General features: G+C 32.0%; 4 protein-coding genes across 6 annotated transcripts; 3 read left to right on the forward strand and 1 right to left on the reverse strand.

Moving 5' to 3' along the window:
- The first annotated feature begins 964 nt into the window (after positions 1-964).
- LOC135790568 (antichymotrypsin-2-like) lies at positions 965-17,530 on the forward strand. Of its 3 annotated transcripts, XM_065300809.1 has the most exons (5): positions 973-1,317; positions 15,528-16,313; positions 16,366-16,507; positions 16,866-17,056; positions 17,226-17,461. In XM_065300809.1, exons 1-4 carry the CDS (start codon positions 1,180-1,182, stop codon positions 17,018-17,020), a joined length of 1,221 nt encoding a protein of 406 aa, XP_065156881.1. In that variant the 5' UTR covers positions 973-1,179; the 3' UTR covers positions 17,021-17,056; positions 17,226-17,461. The 3 variants fall into 3 exon arrangements, with proteins under 3 accessions (XP_065156879.1, XP_065156881.1, XP_065156880.1); XM_065300807.1 differs by lacking the exon at positions 16,866-17,056 and having other exon boundaries at positions 965-1,317; positions 17,226-17,530; XM_065300808.1 differs by lacking the exons at positions 16,866-17,056; positions 17,226-17,461 and adding an exon at positions 16,588-16,859 and having other exon boundaries at positions 974-1,317.
- On the reverse strand, positions 3,286-11,069 carry LOC135790938 (protein yellow-like). Its single transcript, XM_065301224.1, has 3 exons — positions 10,746-11,069; positions 4,269-4,530; positions 3,286-4,209 (listed from the first exon to the last, which is right to left on the reverse strand). The coding sequence occupies exons 1-3, from the start codon at positions 10,963-10,965 to the stop codon at positions 3,417-3,419; spliced, it is 1,275 nt and encodes a 424-aa protein (XP_065157296.1). The 5' UTR covers positions 10,966-11,069; the 3' UTR covers positions 3,286-3,416.
- Positions 17,531-17,554: 24 nt separating the features above from the next.
- On the forward strand, positions 17,555-18,601 carry LOC135790764 (venom allergen 3-like). The gene is made up of 3 exons (XM_065301035.1): positions 17,555-17,746; positions 17,805-18,157; positions 18,214-18,601. Exons 1-3 carry the CDS (start codon positions 17,555-17,557, stop codon positions 18,599-18,601), a joined length of 933 nt encoding a protein of 310 aa, XP_065157107.1.
- A 221-nt stretch (positions 18,602-18,822) lies between these two features.
- On the forward strand, positions 18,823-21,519 carry LOC135790765 (programmed cell death 6-interacting protein-like; the record flags this gene model as incomplete). Its single annotated transcript, XM_065301036.1, has 7 exons — positions 18,823-19,149; positions 19,211-19,329; positions 19,384-19,665; positions 19,725-19,951; positions 20,011-20,532; positions 20,587-21,264; positions 21,325-21,519. Coding segments are annotated over exons 1-7 (2,229 nt in total), but the record flags the coding sequence as incomplete, so codon positions are not given.
- Between the last annotated feature and the right edge of the window lie 2 nt (positions 21,520-21,521).

The following is a 21,521-nucleotide window of genomic DNA, read 5'->3' on the forward strand; positions in this document are numbered from 1 at the left end:
ACTAAGAAATAATCAATAATTTTATTAGTTTTTAGGTTTTACACAAGTGTTAACCCGTCGGGAACAAGTCGGGAACAAGCATAACCTTACAATTTATTGCAAATTTCATGATTTTTTGTCAGATATTTGCTTAAAAACATCAAAATAAGCAATATTTTTATTAATTTTTCAGTTTTACCAAAGTTTTAAGCTATAATCAACGCCAAAATAATAAAATGGCGTCGGGAACAAGCATAACCTTACATTTTGATGCAAATTTCATGTTTTTGCAACATATTTGCTTAAAATCATCAAAATAATCAATAATTTTATTGGTTTCTCAGTTTTACTAAAGTTTTAAGCTATATTCAACGTCCAAGTGACAAAATGGCGTCGAGAACAAGCATAACCTTAAATTTTGATACAAATTTCATGTTTTTTACATGATATTAGCTTAAAAACCAAAAAATATTCAATAATTTTATTACATTTTAGGTTTTTTACAAGTTTTAAACAATATTCAACACCAAAACAACAAAATGGCGTCGTTTACAAACATAACCTTAAATTTTGATACAAATTTCATGTTTTCTACAAGATATTTGCTTAAAAACCCAAAAATAATCAATAATTTTATTAAATTTTAGATTTCTTACAACTTTTAAGCAATATTCATCCAAAAATAACAAAATGGCGTCATTTTAAACTTCACACAACTAAATTTGGTATTCCCCATTATCAAACCATTGATAACTGACTCATTTATCATCCAATTACAGCCAGAATTCACAAAGAAACCTGCATTGCTAACGAAAAACTAAGTTTTCAACTCGGTAATTCGGTAATAACGCGGATAACGGCGATGATTAGCGTGTATCACGTATTAAATTCCGGTTATCTGTCCGGTGATGAGCTCGCGCTCGCCCGCGGGCCCGTGCACACGCTCGACAAGGTCAACCATTCCACACACGGTTGAAACGAAATGGAATATAAAACTGAACAAACAAGCGACCACTTCGCGGACGAGTCCGGTTTTCTTGCGAGCGCAGTAAACCGTAAACAATTCATCGCGCGACGTGTGCGACTCATCAATTGTTATTCGACGTTCGACCAACCAAGACCAAGTTTAGTTGAGTTGTTACATTGTGCGAGCAGTAAAATACAAGTGAATACACATATAGAGACATAGACATAGAGACAATGATGAAGCTGATGGTAATTGTGGTGCTGGTGGCGATTTCAAGCCAGATGTCTTCGGCGTTACCGAGTGGCACGCACGAGGAAGACGATTACGACTTTGGCGAGAGCAATCGGGCGTTCGCCGCGGCTGTTTACAAGGTATTTATGGTATTTGCGAGTTGAAATCGGCGCAGAAACCGGAAAATATTTCCAGTTTGTGTGCGCTGTGCGTGTGTGAGTGTGAATGTTTAGAAATCGCACTGAAATGTTGTTCAAACAGGTGAATAACACTTGAATTTTTGTATAAACAGTAATTAAATGCGTTTTTGAGTAGTTTATTCATCAAACCTGTTTGTTTTGGTGATAAAATTAATGAATTTGATGGATATTTATTGGTTTTATTGTTTTTTGAGATTAAAAATTAGTATTTTCAATGTCAAATGTCATATTTCTTTTATTTAGGTTATAATTTACCTAAAATCAGTTAATTAATTTTTGGTGATATTCAGGTCAAATTTCGGTGTTTTTAGCTTCCGGTGAAAGTAAAACGCATCTTTGTTGACATTGCTGCTGCTACACATACAAAATTAACTTTAAAATCTTTTTAAATGAGTTTTTAAGTTAAATATTTATCGAAACCTGTTATTCTGGTTATAAAACCAGTAAATTTAGTATACATTAATCATTTTATTGATTTTTGACCTTAAAATCAATATTTTCAATGTCAAATGTCAAAATTCTTGAAGTTATGTTAAATTTAATCTCAAAATGTAAGAAAAAACGTATTAGAACATGAAAAGCTAAGGTAGACTCAATTTTCTTGTGGTTTGTGGGATTATCAGTGGCCATTCGTCCAACGGCGGCCATTTTGTGGCTACCTTTTGTGCTTATCAATTATTCATCAGCAGGATTGCAGTTTCAAAGAATTTGTTGAATTTATATCTTCCTGTTTTGTAAGTTTTCATAAAATAAGTAATATTCAATGGCAAATGTCAAATTTCTTGAAGTAGGGTTATATTTAACCTAAAAATCAGTTTATTAATTTTTTTGTGCAAATAATTTAATTGTTTTGGTGATATTCAGGTCAAATTTTGGTGTATTTAGCTTCCGGTGAAAGTAAAACGCATCTTTGTTGACATTTTTGCTGCTACACATACAAAATTAACTTTAAAATCTCTTTAAATGAGGTTTTTATTCGTTTTTAAGTTAAATATTTATCAAAACCAGTTATTCTGGTTATAAAACCAGTAAATTTAGTATACATTAATCATTTTTATTGATTTTTGACCTTAAAAATAACGTTTTCAATGTCAAATGTCAATATTCATGAAGTTAGGTTATATTTAACTTCAAAATGTACGAAAAAAACGTATTAGAACATGAGAAAACTGAGGTAGACTCAACTCTCTTGTGGTTTGTGGGATTATCAGTTGGCATTCGTCCAACGGCGGCCATTTTGTGGCTACCTTTGTGTGCTTATCAATTATTCACCAGCAGGATTGCAGTTTCTAAGAATTTGTTGAATTTATCTTCCTGTTTCGTAAGTTTTCATAAAATGAGTAATTTTCAATGTCAAATGTCAAAAATTTTAAGTAAGGTTATATTTAACATCAAAATCAGTTTAATTTCCATTTTATTTAATAAAACTAATGATTTGGTGAATATTTAGGTTAACTTTTAGTGTTTTTTAGCTTCTAGTGAGAGTAAAACACATTTTTGTTGATATTTTTGCTATTAATCAACGTAAATTAACCTAAAAACATAAAAAATGCATTTTTATTAGTTTTCGAGTAAAATAACTATCAAAACCTGTTATTCTGGTGATAGAACTACTGATTTTGGTTGATATTAATTAGTTTTATTGATTTTTATCAATAAAAATAACGTTTTCAATGTCAAATGTCAAAATTCTTGAACTTAGGTTATATTTAACCTAAAAATCAGTTTATTAACCTTTTCATCCAACTAAACCAATGCTTTCGTGAATATTCAGGTCAAATTTCGGTGTTTAATTCAAATTCTTCACTTCCGGTGAGAGTAAAACGCATTTCCGTCAACACAACACTCAATAACTGATGTTAATCACATCAAATTAACCTAAAAATCTCAATCCAACCCAATTTAAAATGAATAAATACAAAAATATATTTGAAAAAATAAAAATTTACAAAATACAAAAGAAAACCATCGACAATTCGTGCATTATAAACAATTAAATCAAAAATTTCTTCTTTCTGATCGCAATCTACAATCAGCACTCAATAATAAAACCGCTTCTTCGAATACAATTGATAATCAAACGGATTCAACACATTCAACTCCTGCACGGGTTTAATCTCACACACAGTATCCTTAATCAATACCTCCATAGGCGCGAAGAAAATCCTAAAGTTAATCTCGTTATAATTCAACTTATCAATCAAAAAGTTGGGCATCTTATCCGAAATCACCCAGACGTTCTTCTCGCGATCGATTTTCACATCCGCCGGGAAACTCAACGCCAAATCATCACGATCCACCATCGCTAAATTCTCCGGAGAATAAGGTTTATCCGAATTCCAGCATCCGACGCCATTACGATCGATTAAATTAAAGAATTGCACACCTGAATCATCCATTACTCTTGAAGTTGTATGTGCCAAAGGACCACGTTCTTTCAACGGTGTAAAATCGTGATAACTCGACTCTACTTTAGTGGAATCACGTAATATTCTCGTGGAGACTTGGAATTCGCGATCACTCGCAAGTGGGGAGAAGTGCATGAGTCGGTAGCCATCTTGTTGAATGCGTGTGAGTGACATGCCGAAGATACCCTCTTCACCCCATTGGAAATTCAACCCTCCGATGTTGAAGTCACCTTTGAGGGGATCTGGCATGAAGAAACTGTGTGCGAACCGCCAGGATTTGTTTTGTTCCCAGCTGTAGGCTATTAGGCCATAACCTAACTCGTCGCTCATGTATGCGAAGGTGTCTTCACATGATTTGCCGATGTCTATCGCGATATTTGCGATGAATGTGTTGGCGTTTGTGTCTTCCTTACGCAATTCATATCTGTGGGATGTTTTAAAATTAATTTTGAGGTTAGAATTGTTGTATTGTAGGTTATTTACCGTCTGATTCGTGTGTCGGTGTGTAGATCGAATACGTTGATGGCGTATGGGCATGGGTTGGTTGTTGTGTTGCCTATGCCGAAGGTACCGGTGTCTAATACCCGTAATCGGTCGCATTCATCGGCTTTGAGGCGGTAGGCTGTTGTGAAGCCATTTTCGCAGTTTGCTACTTCGTTTGCTTCGAAGCTTGGGTAGGGGATGAGTGGTGGTGATTCCGGGACGCCTTCATAGAGGGGGATGTAGTTGAGTGTTGATGGGATGCCTATAGTGAAATTATAAATGGTTTTAGGTTAGTTTTGTTGAGGTTTTCTTTTTTTGAGGTTAAATTTGAGATTAACTGATAAATTTACATTTTCTTTTGTCAAACGAGAATTACAAGAGATTTTTGATTTTTTCTTTTTGTGAACTATTTGCAATTAAATTCTCTTTCTGATGATGTTTGAATCAATATTGTACGATTTTAAATAATTAAGTTACAAGACTGCAAAGTTTGTCATTAAAATGAATTTAATTTCTGACTAACATAAAAAGTCAAGTTTTACATTTTTCTTTGTAAACAGAGAACTATGTGGAAAATTCTATTTTTTCTTTCTGTGAGTTATTCATAATTAAATTCTCTTTCTAATTATGTATAAAACAATATTCTACGACTTTAATTGATTAAATTACAAGACTGCAAAGTTAGTCATTTAAATGAATTTAATTTCTGACTAACATAACAAGACAAATTTTATATTTTTGTTTGTAAAAAGAAAACTAAATGCAAATTTTACTTTTTTCTTTTTTGTGAGTTATTCACAATTAAATTCTCTTTCAGATTATGTTTGCAAAAATATTTTACGATTTTAAATAAATAAGTTACAGTACTGCAAAGTTAGTCAATAAAATCAATCGGTATTTCTACTTAACCTAAAGACAAATTTAACGTTTTTTCTCCTAAAAAACTAAGAAAACAAATTTTATTATTAATTAAATATTATTGAGTGTGCACGGATGCCTACATTAAAATTTCACACAATTTAAGACTATTTTGTAGTTTTCTCAAGTTTTAACTTGATCAGAGGTCAAACATGAGATAAACATTCCTAGAATCTCAATGCAATGTTTAAATAATTCATTAATGCATTAATTAGTGATTAAACGCATTACGAATCAACTTACAATCAAGGTAAGTTAATTCGCTTATATCAAGTTGAGAGTAAACAAAATCATAAGTCCAACAATGTCTAGCGTTGTTTTTCATCATTTTTTCATTATTTACGCGTTAATAATTAATGTTATTAAATTTTTTCTTTATAAAATTATAGCTAGTTATATTAGGTATTATTTATACTAAAATTTTTGTTTATGTCTTTATTAGTTTTAGTTTAAAAGTTATTGCTGTGAAACCAACGACGGAAAATGTTGTAAACCGGTTAACAAGTCTCTTGTGAATTGAAATCAAGAAATCAAGAAACGAGAAGTTGCGACACGGCGGGAACAAAAAATGAATACAATTTAATTGTGCCTCAATTGTCGCAATTAAACATTTTCCTAATTAAGTCACGAAATAGTATTAACCTAATAAGTAATGACACATTGTTTGAGTTAGTAAACGCGAGCAGTTGCACAATTCAAGAATTCCGATACGATTGGAGACATATAAATAGGTGGAAATAAAATGATATTGCAGTTGCAATATGTGATTATTATATTAATTGTGACGTCATGGAGTAACTTTCCTTTCATACATCTTGAAAAACAGGTGCAGATGCTTGTTTTAATCAATATTTCCGTGTAAAAGTTCGAAATCTCGGTAAATTGCGTGCGGGAATGGAAAATTTTACATTTTTCTTTGTCAGGGGAAAATTAGGAGGAAATTTTCATTTTTTCTTTTTGTGAATTATTTGCAATTAAATTCTCTTTGTAATTATTTGCAGAACAATATTCTAGGATTTTTAAGAAATAAGTTACAAGACTTCAAAGTTAGTCATTAAAATGAATTTAGTTGCTGACTCACCAGAAAGACAAATTTTACATTTTTCTTCATCAAAAGAAAACTAAAGCGAAAAATTGATTTTTCCTTTCTGTGAATTATTTGTAATTAAATTCTCTTTCCGATTATATTTCAATCTATATTGTATGATTTTAAATAATTAAGTTACAAGACAGCAAAGTTAATCATTAAAATAAATTTTTTCTCTGACTCACAAAAAAGACAAATTTTACATTTTTCTTCATAAAAATAAAACTAAAGTGAAAAACTGATTTTTTCTTTTTGTGAGTTATTCACAATTAAATTCTCTTTTTAATTATGTATGAAACAATATCGTATCAAATAATTAAGTTACAAGACTGCAAAGTTAGTCATGAAATTGAATTAAGTTTCTTACATACAAAAACGACAACTTTTACATTTTTCTTTGTAAAAAGTTAACAAAAATAAAAAATTACTTTTTTCTCTTCGTGAACTATTAACAATTAAATTCTCTTTCTAATAGTGTTTAAAATAATATTCTATGATTTTTATTAACTAAGTTACAGGACTGCAAAGTTAATGATTAAAACGAATTTTATTTCCACCTCACCAAAAGGACAAATTTTACATTTTTCTTTATAAAAAGAAAACTCTTCAAAAAATCTATTTTTCTTTTTGTAAAGTATCAACAAATAAATTCTCTTTCTAATAACATTTTAGTCAATATTCTACGATATTAAATAACTGAGTTATTAAGCCTTAAAATTGTCATCACAAATTGCAATAAAACATTATTTTATAAATTAAGACGACATCAATTAACTTTCCTTTCAAACATTTCAAAATAACAGTTGCAGATGTTAGTTCTAATCAATATTTCCGTGTAAATGTTTAAATTTTACTCAAATCGTATGTATATACACTACAGGAATAGTAAAAACAGTTGTTTTTCAACTTCCAACAGAAATTGAAAGTCTACATGCGAGTAAAAGTTGTACTTGCAGAGAAGTTAACTAATTGATATGCAATAATAGTTATAATCAACTTTATTGCATGAAACTTATCTTTCTTTGCTTTATTTTACTTTGTGTTACTTTGGTTGCATAAAAATTTGTATAAAATGTGTGTTTGGTTGCATATCTACCTAGCAACACACAAAACTCAACTTAAAACATTTTTTAAACATGTTTCTAAGTTATAATGACTTTGCAATCTTATGCAAATCCCATATGATTGTGTAATTGACTAATGCACATGTTGCGTGATAAGGATAACATGTCAGAACGTTAATGCACTTGATGGCGGCTCCGGTTTAATTTTATTCCGTATTTTCGAAAGTCAAGCAACTGTCAAACGCGCTGCAATTTCAAATTGTTGAAATATTTTATCATTTTATTGATTTCGAATCAGATTACTAGGTATTTAACACAAGTACTGCCTTAGTAATATTAGTAATACTCTAATAACATTTTATGACGTACGGTATTTAATTTTATGTGTTATAACAGGTTAATTATATTTGATTGGATAGTTGAATGATTTTTTAAAATATTTTTCTCGTTATTTCTGGTGAGAAAAATATTTAAATCCGGTTTTAAGCAAACATTTACGTTGTTAAGGTGAATAATTAACACTACGTCAAATAAACATGAGTTTTTGAGATAAAGTTTAATTATGTGATACGAGTACTTAAAAGCAGTTGCAACCGCAGAATAATAAAAATGTTGAGAAGTGCGTGATAGATAAATATTTAGTTGGCAGGTATAATTATTATTTATGATGGTAACTTTGCGGTGGTATAATTTAGCTATTTAAAGTCGTAGAGTATTGAGTGAAGTATCATTAGAAAGAGAATTTATTTGTTTATAATCTACAAAGAGAAAAATTTTAATTTTAATTTTTGTTTTCATTTGACAAAGAAAAATGTAAAATTTGTTTTTTTGTGAGTTTGAAATCAGATTGAATATGATCACTAATTTTGAAGAATTGTAACTTATTTACTAAAAATCATAAATTATTGAATGATATGTCATTAGAAAGAGAATTTATTTGTTAATAATCTACAAAAAGAAAAAATAGAATTTCATTTTTAGTTTTCCTTTGACAAAGAAAAATGTAAAATTTGTCTTTTGTGAGTTCGAAATCAAAATGGTTTTGTTGCGAAACTTTGAAGTAATGTAACTAAATTATTTATTATCATAGATCATTGATTAAACCATAATTCAGAGGAGAATTTATTTGTTAATAATTCACAAAAAGAAAGAATAGAACTTTTTGTTTAGTTTTCTTTTGACGAAGAAAAATATAACATTTTTCATATGGTGAGTCAAAAATCAGATTGAAAACTTTGCACTATTGTAACTTAATTACTAAAAATCATAAAATATTGATTAAGATATCAGTAAAAAGAGAATTTATCTGTGAATAATACATAAAAAGAATAAATCTAATTTTCTTTTTAGTTTTTCTGTTACAAGCAAAAATATAAAACTTTTCTTTTCTGTCAAGCGTAGTTAATTTCCTTTGCGTGCAAACATTACGACAGAACGACGAAAGTTCCAACTCGTAATGCAATTCAAGATTCTTAACAACTCGTAACACACTTAGATTCATAGATTCGTGGACAAATAGTGTAGGTAGCATGTTATAATAGCCAAGTCAAAACAAATAGAACAAATAAGCCTAGTTCTAATCGTGCAAATAAATATTTATGAGTAACATAGAAATTATGTCACTGAGATTATCTCACTGCTCACTTTCCTGTCTATTGAATTAAAATAATTATATTTATTTAGTTAGGAATAGGTTAAAACAAGAAAAAATAAAATATTTTGTTTAGTTTTTGGATAATAAAGAAAAATGTAAAAGATTTCATGTCTTATAGGACCGAAATCAGATCATTTTTCTTTGCTAACTTTGCAGTACTGTAACTTAACTAATTAAAGTCATAGGAAATTGATTAAAACATTATTAGAAAGAGAATTTAATTCTAAATCAACCACAAAAAGAAAATATCAGTTTTTCTTTTTAGTTCTCTTGTAATAATAAAAAACGTAAATGATGATTTTCTCATTCGCTATGTTTTAACATCTCTGTTTGCATCATTATAACTTAATCAGTTAAAATCACAGAAAATTGATTTAAACTTTATTAGATCGAGAATTTAATTGACAATAAGGCACAAAAAGAAAAGTTGCAATTTTCTTCATAGTTTTCTTGTAAAAATAAAAAATGTAAAACAGTTCATTTTTTTAGGTCAAAATCAGATATTTTTTTAATAATTAGGTTTGCATCGTTATAACTCAACTAATTAAACTCGTAGAACATTCACTAAAACTTTAACAGAAAGAGAATTTAATTGACAATAAGACACAAAAAGAAAAATTACAATTTTCTTTTTGGTTTTCTTGTTACAACAAAAAATGTAAAAAATTTCTTAAAAATTTTCAAGTTTCACCAACATAGATGACTATTGAATAAATTATTACCCCATAATTCTACCTTGGCATAACCATGTCCACAGGAAGTATATCATCAATAATTAATAATTAATTAATAATTCTTATCATATATTTAGTGATGACCCTGTGAATTGTGTTTGATTATAACGTTTCATTGAACACGTGTCTAAGTGAAACTAATTAGGATCACTATCAGCGTTAAAATGCAAATTTCTGTATCGTACGTGTTGCGTTACGCATTCTTTCGTTTTACTGCACTTCGCAATTATGCAACTTTGGATAAGATTTAATTAGCGCACGCCGAAGCTGTGCATTTTGCTTTTATTCAAATTTCATTGAAATTTATGCTTCGGTTTTATTTTCATTGATTTCTTTAATTATACTTCCATTAATAACAGTATATCTTGTGTTTAATAGCATTTTAGTGTATAATTAGTAATTTCCGATAAACAATAATGTTTATAACGGTTTTAAAACGTCATTGAATAATAATTCAATTAAATTGTTTTTTTTTGTTTTGGAAAAATTGATGGATTTTGCAAAGTGATACAACTGAAGTAATTGTGCGATAAAATTGATTGATACGTTAATTCCAAAAGAGAATTTATCGAAGATTATACTTGCCAAATTTAAATTTGTTGGTCTAATAGTTTTCTAGTTATAAGCAAAAACTAAAACATTGCATTTTTAAATTTATTTAAACACAAACTAGCATAAAATATAATTGTCAAACTTAACGACATCATAACTCAACTAATTAAGCAGCTAGATAATAAATTAATATGTCATTTATAGAGAATTTATCTAAGATTATGCCAAAATCCGCACCATGCAGTTTTAATAGTTTTCCGGTTTTGCGCAAAAACTAAAACATTACAATTTTCTACATTTTTAAAAACCCCAAACTTTAATCATCAATAACTCCGAAACCACTACAAAACAACCAAACTTCAATTATAGCTAATTATACCTACTATAAATCTCTAATTTTCAAAATTTTCCAAAACCTTCCATTCACAAGTAATAACCAAAAAACAAACAAAATCAATAATAATTTACCTGCCATCCAGCGTGGAACAGTCACAAACAGCTTATTATTCCATATCTCGATCCCGACAGGCAGATTATTTTCCGGTATGAACCTGCCGTTCATAATCGCCTGTCGTCTCGCTTCCTCCGTCGGGTAAGCATAGTCGAGCGCTTTCCACCGGAACTGTTCTTGCAGCTTGTACGCGCCGTGCGCCAAACCCAGAAACATCAACAGAAGCACACGCCGCATATTAATTAAACTCAACTTTATATTAATTACAATATATTATATTAATTATTAAATATCTATATATATACAATACACGCTTAGGCCGTGCGTTTGTTTTCGTGGTGCAAACGACGCCAAACGGTGATTTTCAATGAGTGCTCGATAATTAGTCGCGCGTGTTTTATCAATCGGAGGTGTTCCCATACCACCGATTCGATTGAGGACTGCAGAAGGCACAAGTGGTAAAAATGGTTCGGTGCACCCACCAAGTTGGGTGGTAGAGGAAAGTTTCACGTAAGGAAACTTGTATCAACAATTCACAGAAATATAAGGCATTGAGATGTAATGAATTGAGTATTCAATTGATATCCCACGTATTCGGAGTAGTTATGAGCAAATATTTCTTGAAATTAATTTATTTATAGAAAAAATGAGTAAAAAATTATTTTTTTAGGTTGGAAATTGTGTAGAAATGTTGATATTTTAAAGAAATGCAAGAAAAATCGTTGTAAAATGTTCAAAAATGAAATTTTTAGAGGAAAAACATTATTTTAGGGTTTTATATGAAGAATTACATAGGGATGTTTGGAGCATGCGCATTAAACACTGTGGGCGGAGCATATTTACGCGTTTTTTACTATTTCTATGCAAATAAACAAAATTTATGTGTTTATTTTATTGAATCAATAATTATATTAATTACTATTTGAAATTTAATTTTTTATATTAAATATTTATTAAAAATGGATTTTTTAGGTTAGAAATTGTGTAGAAATGTTGATTTTTTAAAGAAAAGCAAGAAAAATCGTTGAAAAATGATAAAAAATGTGATTTTTAGAGGAAAAACATTATTTTTGGGTTTTATATCAGAGATTACATTGGGATGTGTGGAGCATGCGCAGTAAACACTATGGGCGCAGCAAATTTTCATATTTTTTACAATTTCCGCATAAATAAACAAAATTTATGTGGTTTTTTGATAGAATCAATGATTAATCTGCTTGAAAGTTATTTTTTATATGAAATATTGGTTAAAAATAACTTTTTCAGGTTAGAAATTGTGTAGAAATGTTGATTTCTTAAAAAAATGCAAGAAAAACAGTAGTAAAATGTTAAAAAATGTCACTTTTGAAGTAAAAACATTATTTTAAGGTTTAATATGAAGAATTACATTGGGATGTGTGGAGCATGCGCAGTAAACTCTGTAGGCGGAGCAAATTTACACATTTATTCTTATTTCTATAAAAATAACTAATATTTATGTGTATATCTCTCTTGAAATAATTATTTTGAAGTTATACGTAAGAATAGTATAGGATTCTCCTGCGCATGCGCAATAAAAACAATTAGCAGAGCAATTTTCCAAGTTTCTCACAATTTCCTTATAAATATACAAAATTTATGTGTTTTTCTGATAGAATCAATGAATTTATTCATCATTCTTCAGTCAACACGCATAAATCGTGCGCAGCATGTCGCCGCCGCGTGAAGTAATTAAAAATTAAAAGTACGATGTGGTTGCGTTGATTTTCACGTGCCACCTGTCGATTATCTGGATTAATTTCGTCCGACAAGTGCGTGCTTATGCAAAGCGTCACGAATGCATTCACCGACGACTGTTACCACACTCGGCGTGTATTGATATACTCGTATCTTACATGCAAAGTATCTGATCGAAAATGTGTGTAAAAGTTGAAAAAGCCGACATTTTTTCGCTGTGCACTCGAATGTGCAACGCGGACTAATTAGCGCCTAGAGTGAACTTGTCAGTGGAGCAAGGTTTATTAACATTATTTTATGTTTATTAAAAATTGCTTGAGGAAATTTTTTCTAGAAAAAAAAAGTGTTTTTAGTTTTATTTTGTAATTTCAAGATGGAGGACGAGGTTTTTTAGAGGAAATAATTACATATTCTGAAAGTAGATTAAATTTATTATGTTATAATATTTTATTTTGTTTAAAATAGTTAAAAACTAGACTAGATATCAACAATTGAAGTTGCAACTTTTAAAATAATTAAAGAAGCAAAATTTTCATTGTTTTTCATAAATATTTTGTAATTTCGAGATGGAAGACAAATTTTTTTCTGTAAATAATTATATAAACTGAAAGTAGATTAAATTTACTATGTAGTAGTATTTTATTTTGTTTAAAAATGTTAATAATTATACTAGATATCAACAATTGAAGTTGCAACTTTTAAAATAATTAAAAAAGCAAAATTTTCATTGTTTTTTATAAATATTTTGAAATTTCTAGATGGAAGACAAATTTTTTTTCTATAAATAATTATACAAATTGAAAGTAGATTAAATTTACTATGTAATCATATTTTATTTTGTTTAATATAGTTAAAAATTACACTAGATATCAACAATTAAAGTTGCAACACATAAAAATTTACTTAAAAGTATTTTTTCTTCTTATTTTGTAATTTCAAGATGGAAGACAATGCTTTTTTAATGATCAATTACATATTATGAAAGTAGATTAAATTTACTATGTAATAATATTTTAATTTGTTTAAAAAAGTTAAAAATTACACTAGATATCAACAATTAAAATTGCAACTTTAAAAATCTTAAAAAAAACAAAATTTTCATTGTTTTTCATAAATATTTTGCAATTTCAAGATGGAAGTCAAATCTTTTTTATATAAATAATTGCATAAACTGAAACTAGATTAAATTTACTATGTAGTAGTATTTTATTTTGTTTAAAAAAGTTTAAAATTACCCAAGTTATTAACAATTAAAGTTGCAACTCTAAAAATCTTGCATAAAACTTAATTTTTATTGTTTTTCTTAAATATTTATTGATAAAACAATAAATAAACAATAAAATACATATAATTGTTTATAATAATCATAAAAACTTCTCAAATTTTGTTTAAACTTGTTGAATAATTGATTTAAACTAATTTAATCCGCAAATTTTGCACACTTCGAAGGTAGTCCGATTAGTTACGCAACCAAATGTACAAATACAAACTTAGGGGTTTGATTTATCGGTTCAACAATTGCAAATACACAATTTCTATTTTTAACACGATTTCATCTCATTAGAATATTTTTATACACAAAATTGAATCAACTTCTCCTTCTCATAGTCTTAACCTTGAAGACGCAAATTGCACACAAGTTAAACGCTTTGCTTTCAATCAAAAACTGTCAATCTCACGCCCTTAATTGAAATTGACTCAACTGCTTAACACTTAACTACAACTTGGATAATTACGAGTAACATGCAGCGAGCTGGATGACAGAAACAAGCAACCAGCAACAATGGAAGTGACTTGCATCAAACGAGAACAATTCTTATGCTTCAATTGAAGCGGCGCATTCTTTTTATAAGAAATAATTAAGAATGCGTTAATTAGGCCACAATAAAGACGTAATATTTGCGATTTTAATTAATTATCATGAGACATGAATTATTTTTGCTTAAAATGAGAAAAAATTATATATCTATGAGAAAAACGTTGTAAAATGTGTTAATTTGCTCCGCCCATGGTGTTTACTGCGCATGCGCAAAATAGTCCAATGTTATTCTTACGTATAACTTCAAAATATTAATTTTAAGATAGATAATCACATAAATATAATTTACATTCATAAAAATAGTAAAAAAACGTGTAAATATGCTCCGCCCATGGTGTTTACTGCGCATGCGCAGAATAATCCTATGTTATTCTTACGTATAACATCAAAATATTAATTTTAAGATAGATAATCACATAAATATAATTTATTTTTATTGAAATAGTAAAAAATGTGTAAATATGCTCCGCCGAAGATGTATATTGCGCATGCGCAGAAAAATATCAAGTAATTCTTACATATAACCTCCAAATTTCAGTTTTAAGATAAATAAACACATAAATATAACTTATTTTCATAGAAATAGTAAAAAACGTGTAAATATGCTCCGCCCATAGAGTTTACGGCGCATGCGCAAAATTGCCCATGTTATTCTTATGTATAACTTCAAAATACCAATTTTAAGATAGAAAAACACATAAATATAATTTATTTTCATAAAAATAGTAAAAAACGTGTAAATTTGCTCCGCCTATAGTATTTACTGCGCATGCGCAGAAGAATCCTATGTTATTCTTACGTATAACTTCAAAATACCAATTTTAAGATAGATAAACACATAAATATAAATTATTTTCATAAAAATAATAAAAAACATGTAAATTTGCTCCGCCCAAAGTGTTTACTGCGCATGCGCAGAAGAATCCTATGTTATTCTCACGTATAACATCAAAATAATAATTTTAAGATAGATAAATACATTAATATAATTTATTTTCATAAAAATAGTAAAAAACGTGTAAATTTGCTCCGCCTATAGTGTGTACTGCGCATGCGCAGAAGAATCCTATGTTATTCTTACGTATAACTTCAAAATAATAATTTTACCATAGATAATCATATAAAAATAACTTAATTTCATAGAAATAATAATAAAACATGTAAATTAGCTCCGCCCATAATGTTTACTACGCATGCGCAAACAATCCAATGTAAATTTTGCATATGCTCATAATTCTAACCTATTTTTTCCTCTTTTCAACAGGAATTATCAAAAAGTGAACCAAGCAACTTCCTGACATGTCCACTCTCAGTGCAAACAGTAATGGCGCTCACATCCTTAGGCGCCAAAGGAGACACCGCTACCGAAATCACCCGCGGACTAAAACTACCCTCCAACCAAAAATTACTAAAAACAATCTTCAGACACCTTATGCCACAACTCCGTGGCAACGAATTCTACTCTCTAACATCCGCGAATAAACTCTTCGTAAATCACAACTTTAAACTAAAACAAGCCTATCAGGACGTAGCTAGATACATTTTCGATGCAGATGTCGACACTGTCGACTTCTCACTCAACTACGAAGCCGCACGTGACATTAACGACTGGGTACAGGATAAAACAAACAATAAAATCCAGGAAATCATCTCACCTGAAGATCTCCTCAAGGAAACCAAATTAGTCCTTGCAAATGCTCTGCATTTCAAAGGAAAATGGCAGTATCCATTTGATCCTGTTGATACAATCAAGCGGCCATTTTATTCAGAGCATAAGGAGCCACATAATGTGGACATGATGCAATTGACGGACTTTTTTAATTATTACGAGAATGAAGAACTCGATGCGAAGTTCTTAGAGTTGCCGTATCAAGGACATGATGTTTCCATGGTGTTTGTGTTGCCTAACAAAGTCGACGGCTTGAAAAGGTTAGAGCATCGTATGGAGGAGGTACTACAGGATCAACCATTCAAGAAACAACATGTCAGGATACAGATTCCTAAGTTTTCGATGGAAACTACCATAAAGTACAAAAAAATCCTGCAAGATGTCAGTACTATCGCATTATTCGTCATTTTATACTAAAAGTGTTTGTTTTTAGCTGGGAATTCATAAAGTCTTCACTGAACACGCTGATTTATCCGATATCACACCAGATAACAATCTGCAAGTGAACACAGTCATCCAGAAGACGTTTATCAACGTGACAGAAACAGGAACTGAAGCAGCAGCTGCAACAGCAAGTAAGTTGACTGCATAACCTCAAAATTGATGTTGCTTTCGCACAAATACTAATCAAATACTAATCGCTTGACACTTCAAGGTGGCGTGATCACCCTCTCGATCCCGCCGGCGGATCGCGTGGCAAAGTTGCACTTTGTCGCTGATCATCCGTTCCTCATGTGCGTTCTCTTGCGCCAGCAGGCCGAACACCCACGCAGTGTGAAAATGCCGCTATTTGTGGGCAGGTTTAGTGCACCGAGCACTTTCTAACACACTTTTTAAGAAGAATTTTATTCTATGCTTGTCCCCTTGGCTTTTATCTCTTGAGAAATGTGTGAAAGCATCGCAATAAATACGATATTTATATTATTATCATAGTTGTAGAGTATATTGATTACTGGGGGTTGATTAATTTTGTGTTGGTGGACTGGACGATGGACCATCCATCGATTTTCTATCTGCGAATGAAAACGCCTTTCGGCCATTACGTGCTTTTCGTGGGCCGGATACTCGCGCCACTTTCCGCAGCCTAAAAACAAACACACGCAACACTCAAATAGACATAAATGGTAAATACTTGTAAATACTCTTACATTTGACATGATACTCGACTAAAACAATTGTGTTTTGCTCAAAATTCTAACCTGAAAACAATCTGGGATTATATAGTACTTATAGAGTTACCTCAACGCTAGGCAACCAAATGTACACCATTTATAATTGTGTTTTTGTGAATAGTTAATATTTTGGAGCGTATCGGAGAGGAGGAAGTGTTTGATGCGGTGCCATTCATTGCTGAGCATCCATTTTTATTTGCTCTTATCATGAGGAGTGCACCAATCGATGAATTGGTCACTACTACTTCAACATCCACAACTTTGGAGGTTAGTGCAGCACATATTGAGTCAATTGAGGAATCCACCAATAAAGAAGAACGAGTTGTTTTTGTCGGGCGTTATGTACAAGTTAAATAATATTATATAAGTGTTTTATAATCACATAACCTATATTTTGACAAATAAAACTTGAAAATGTCAAAAAAATTCATCATATTTACAATTATCTTCATGATAATTGATGGTATTCCCTCAATATCAACGGAAGACAATGTTTTGTTGACGAAACCATCATCTTTGGCGTTCTACGCGTCGCAGAATACAAATTCATCGATGAATAAATACTGTCGGACATGTTGTATTGATGTCCAGGTGAAAACGGTGGGTAAAAAGTGTGGATCTCATACTTTGTGTAAATACGCGGTGGGTATACCATGAATTATTATGTTTTTTGCTGTTTTTGATGTATATTTGGTTGCAGAATCAAAAAATTGGTCCCGCTTGTAAAGGTTATGTCCCCGTGTTGTTTTCTGACACAGAAAAGCATCTCCTGGTGGATGCACATAATACAATCAGGAATAAAGTCGCTTCTGGGGTGGTACCAGCTGGTAATATGAGAATGCTTGAATGGGATGATGAATTAGCTGCTACAGCTGACAGATGGGCCGCGCAATGCATTTTTGGGAATGATATCTGTAGAGATTTAGAAAGGTTTCCCGTTGGGCAGAATATAGCAAGGGGAAGTATCGCTACAGATGGTGTGATGCATTTGTTAGAGATGTGGTACCAAGGCGCAGAGTATATCAACAAGTCTATTGTACAATCTTACAAATTGTATGTTTTAGTAGTGTTTTTTTAAGGTTATGTTATTATTTTAAGCTTATTTCTAGACCTAGAGGGTCTAAAAGACAACAGAGGTTATACACGATGTATTCACAGTTGGTATGGGCTGATACTTACCTCATTGGGTGTGCCAGAGTTATTTTTCAGACAACTCACGGACCAAAAGTACAATATACGCAACATTTAATATGTAATTATGGTCCTACCGGTAACATACCAAATCAAAGAATGTATAAAATAGGTACACCATGTAGTGAATGTCAAGAGGGTACCTCCTGTCATTCGGAATATGAAGCTTTATGCGCTACTGACACATGGGACGCTTTTGATGATTATTTCCTGCATAAAAAAGTCACTTACAACAACGGAACACAACTGGCAGTACAAAAATTCCTTGTAAATTTAATCTGTGCTTTACTTTTACATCAATGGTAAAAGAAAACTGAGTAAAAACAATTTTTTATGCAATTTTTAAGATTTCTTCTTAAAACACCCAATATATATTTGTGTTTTACTGGTTGCCTACCATGATTTGAATAAATTTATACGTGACCTAACCTGGTCACGTGACACAAAAGTAGGATTTTCAACCAATCACAACGCGTGAATCGTTTGTTGAATCACCGGTTGTTTTATTGTCTACAACGTACCTATTCCATCACATTATTTCATTTGCAATCCTCTTGTCAAGTACGTGCGAGATACTTGTGTGTCGTTGAGTAATTATCGTGTATTGTCATAATTAACTGCATAATATAGCCGGTGTTGCGTATTAAAATGGCTGACTTCATCGCCGTGCCGTTGAAGAAGCCAACGGACGTGGACATTGTCCAGCCGTTGAAGAATTTACTGCAGGCGCGGTACAGCACTGCTGATCAGCCGCTGGATTATAGCGATGCCATCAATGACCTCAGCAAGTTACGAAGCAACGCAATTTGGAGGGCGTTTGAGAAGTACGAGAGCAGTTTGGAGATTATCTATGGGTTAGTCAACACAAATTGATGAATTTTTTGTGTTTTTATTGTGATAATTTTGATTTAAAAGGTATTATGATCAACTGGTGGCTCTGGAGGGTAAGATACCCGCACAGGAGATGCAAGTACCCTTCAAATGGAAGGATGCGTTTGATAAAGGGTCAATTTTTGGTGTACGAAGCAGTCAAAGTAAGTTTTTACATTTTTTCCAACAAAAAATCACAAATTTTCATGTTTCTACAGCAATTGCATCATTATCCTTTGAAAGAATCTGTGTTCTCTTCAATATTGCATCTCTCCAGAGTGCTGTAGCCTCCACACAAGCTTTAGACAATGATGAAGGCTTGAAACTCGCTGCTAAACTATTCCAACAGGCGGCTGGTAACTACAATCACCTAAAAGCGACTGTAATTCAATCAATCCAGCAGGAACCCACATCAGACCTCAATCCAGACACACTAGGAGCTTTAGCACAGCTAATGCTTGCACAAGCACAAGAAATTTTCGTGCACAAAGCAATTTTAAGTAAGTTAGAAACAAAAAACATCAAAAACAGTAAAATTTTAATGTTTTTTATTGACTAGACAACATGAAAGACGCTGTAGTTGCTAAACTAGCTGCGCATTGTGAGGATCTCTACGGTGACTGCGCGAAAATCTTCCAGAAAGAGCCACACAAAGGTCTTTTCGACCGTGAATGGACTTCTTTGATCCTTGGTAAACAAGCGGCTTATCAGGGCATCGCTTATTTATATCAAAGTTTAGTTTGCAAGGCAAACAAAGCCGTAGGGGAAGAAATAACGTGGTTAACAGTAAGTAACCTAAAGAAATTTACACAAAAAACACAAAAAATTAATTTTTTTATGATTAGAATGCAGAGGAACAGTTTAAACTCGCGCAGACAAAAGCATCCAAAGCATTATTCCCTGAACTAGCGCATAAAGTCCAGCGAAACTTAACGGAAGCAAGAAAAGATAACGATTTTATCTATCACGAGCGCATTCCTGACATTAAATCACTCGCGCCGATTGGTAAAGCCGCTCTGGCTAAGATGATTGCGCCTGCGTATCCGATGAGTCAAAATTTCAAAGATTTGTTCGATGAATTAGTGCCGATTGCTGTTCATCAAGCGATGGCTGCTTGCGATGTGCGTAAGAGTGAACTGGTGAATGTGGAGATTTCAAAGTCACGGGATGCTACACAATTGTTGAATAGCGTGCTGGCTTCTTTGAATCTCCCTGCGGCGATTGAGATAACCGAAGGGAATACCCTCCCGCCTTCTATTTTGGAAAAAGCGGAGGCTGTGAGGAACGCCGGGGGGATTACAGCGTTGGAAACGTTGTTAAATGATTTACCGGACCTTCTAAAGAGGAATACAGACATTTTAGATGAGGTAATTTGTAATAATTGAATATTTTGTTTGAAAATATTAATTTTGAGGTTATAGACAGATAGGATTCTCAATGAAGAAGCGCAATCGGATAGGCAACTTCGTGAGCAGTTCAAGGAACGTTGGACACGTACATCTTCTGATAAATTAACAGAAATGTTCCGGTCTAATATTGCGAAATATCGCCAGATTATTAATAACGCTGTGAATGCAGATAAAACAGTCCGGGAGAAGTTTGAGACGCATCGTAAATTCATGGAGGTGTTAAGTAAGAGTCCAGAAGCTGTGGAAGCAGCTGTTCCGTCAGGTGGACAGTCGAATCTGGCGAATTCATCGGCAGTAAGTACTCTAAGAGGGTTAATGGAAGAGGTTGAAACAATCAAAGCGGAACGAGATGTGATTGAATCCGAGTTAAATTCGTCTTCGTTTGACATGAAAGCGGAATTCATGGCTGCATTGGCTAAAGATGGCGCTATTAACGAACCGCCGATGTCTGTGGAGTGTTTGGGTAAGCATTTCGGGCCGTTGCAAACGCAAGTTCGTCAGAGTATCGAAAGACAAGGCGAGTTAGTCGCGCGGATTCAAAGCGCACATTCGCAGTTTGTTAATGAGCGTGGTAGTACCACGAACAACCGCGATGAGGTTATGAGTCAACTCGCGGCTGCACACGATGCTTTCCGAGACTTGCAGAATCATCTCAAAGAGGGCACTAAGTTCTACAATGAACTTACACAGGTTAGTTTTTTTGTTAATTTTGTGTATTGTTGAGTGTATTTTATTGTTTTCTTCGGATAGTTGTTGGTTGTAACGCAAAACAAAATCAGTGACTTTTGTTTCGCACGTAAAACCGAAAAAGAAGAGCTGTTGAAAGATTTGACACAGGAGAGTAGCCGTCAAACGACACCAGCGCCACCTGCACGGCCTGAGTATCACAAAGACGTACCAACTGGTCCGCCATCATCCGCGCCCAGTCAACCGACGCCGCAGGGCGT

The sequence above is a fragment of the Atheta coriaria genome, unplaced genomic scaffold, assembly GCF_025399875.1.
Source record: "Atheta coriaria isolate IRGN ID8LTWV9N9 unplaced genomic scaffold, Caltech_Dcor_3.1 hic_scaffold_4_pilon, whole genome shotgun sequence".
Taxonomy (NCBI): Eukaryota; Metazoa; Arthropoda; class Insecta; order Coleoptera; family Staphylinidae; genus Dalotia; species Dalotia coriaria.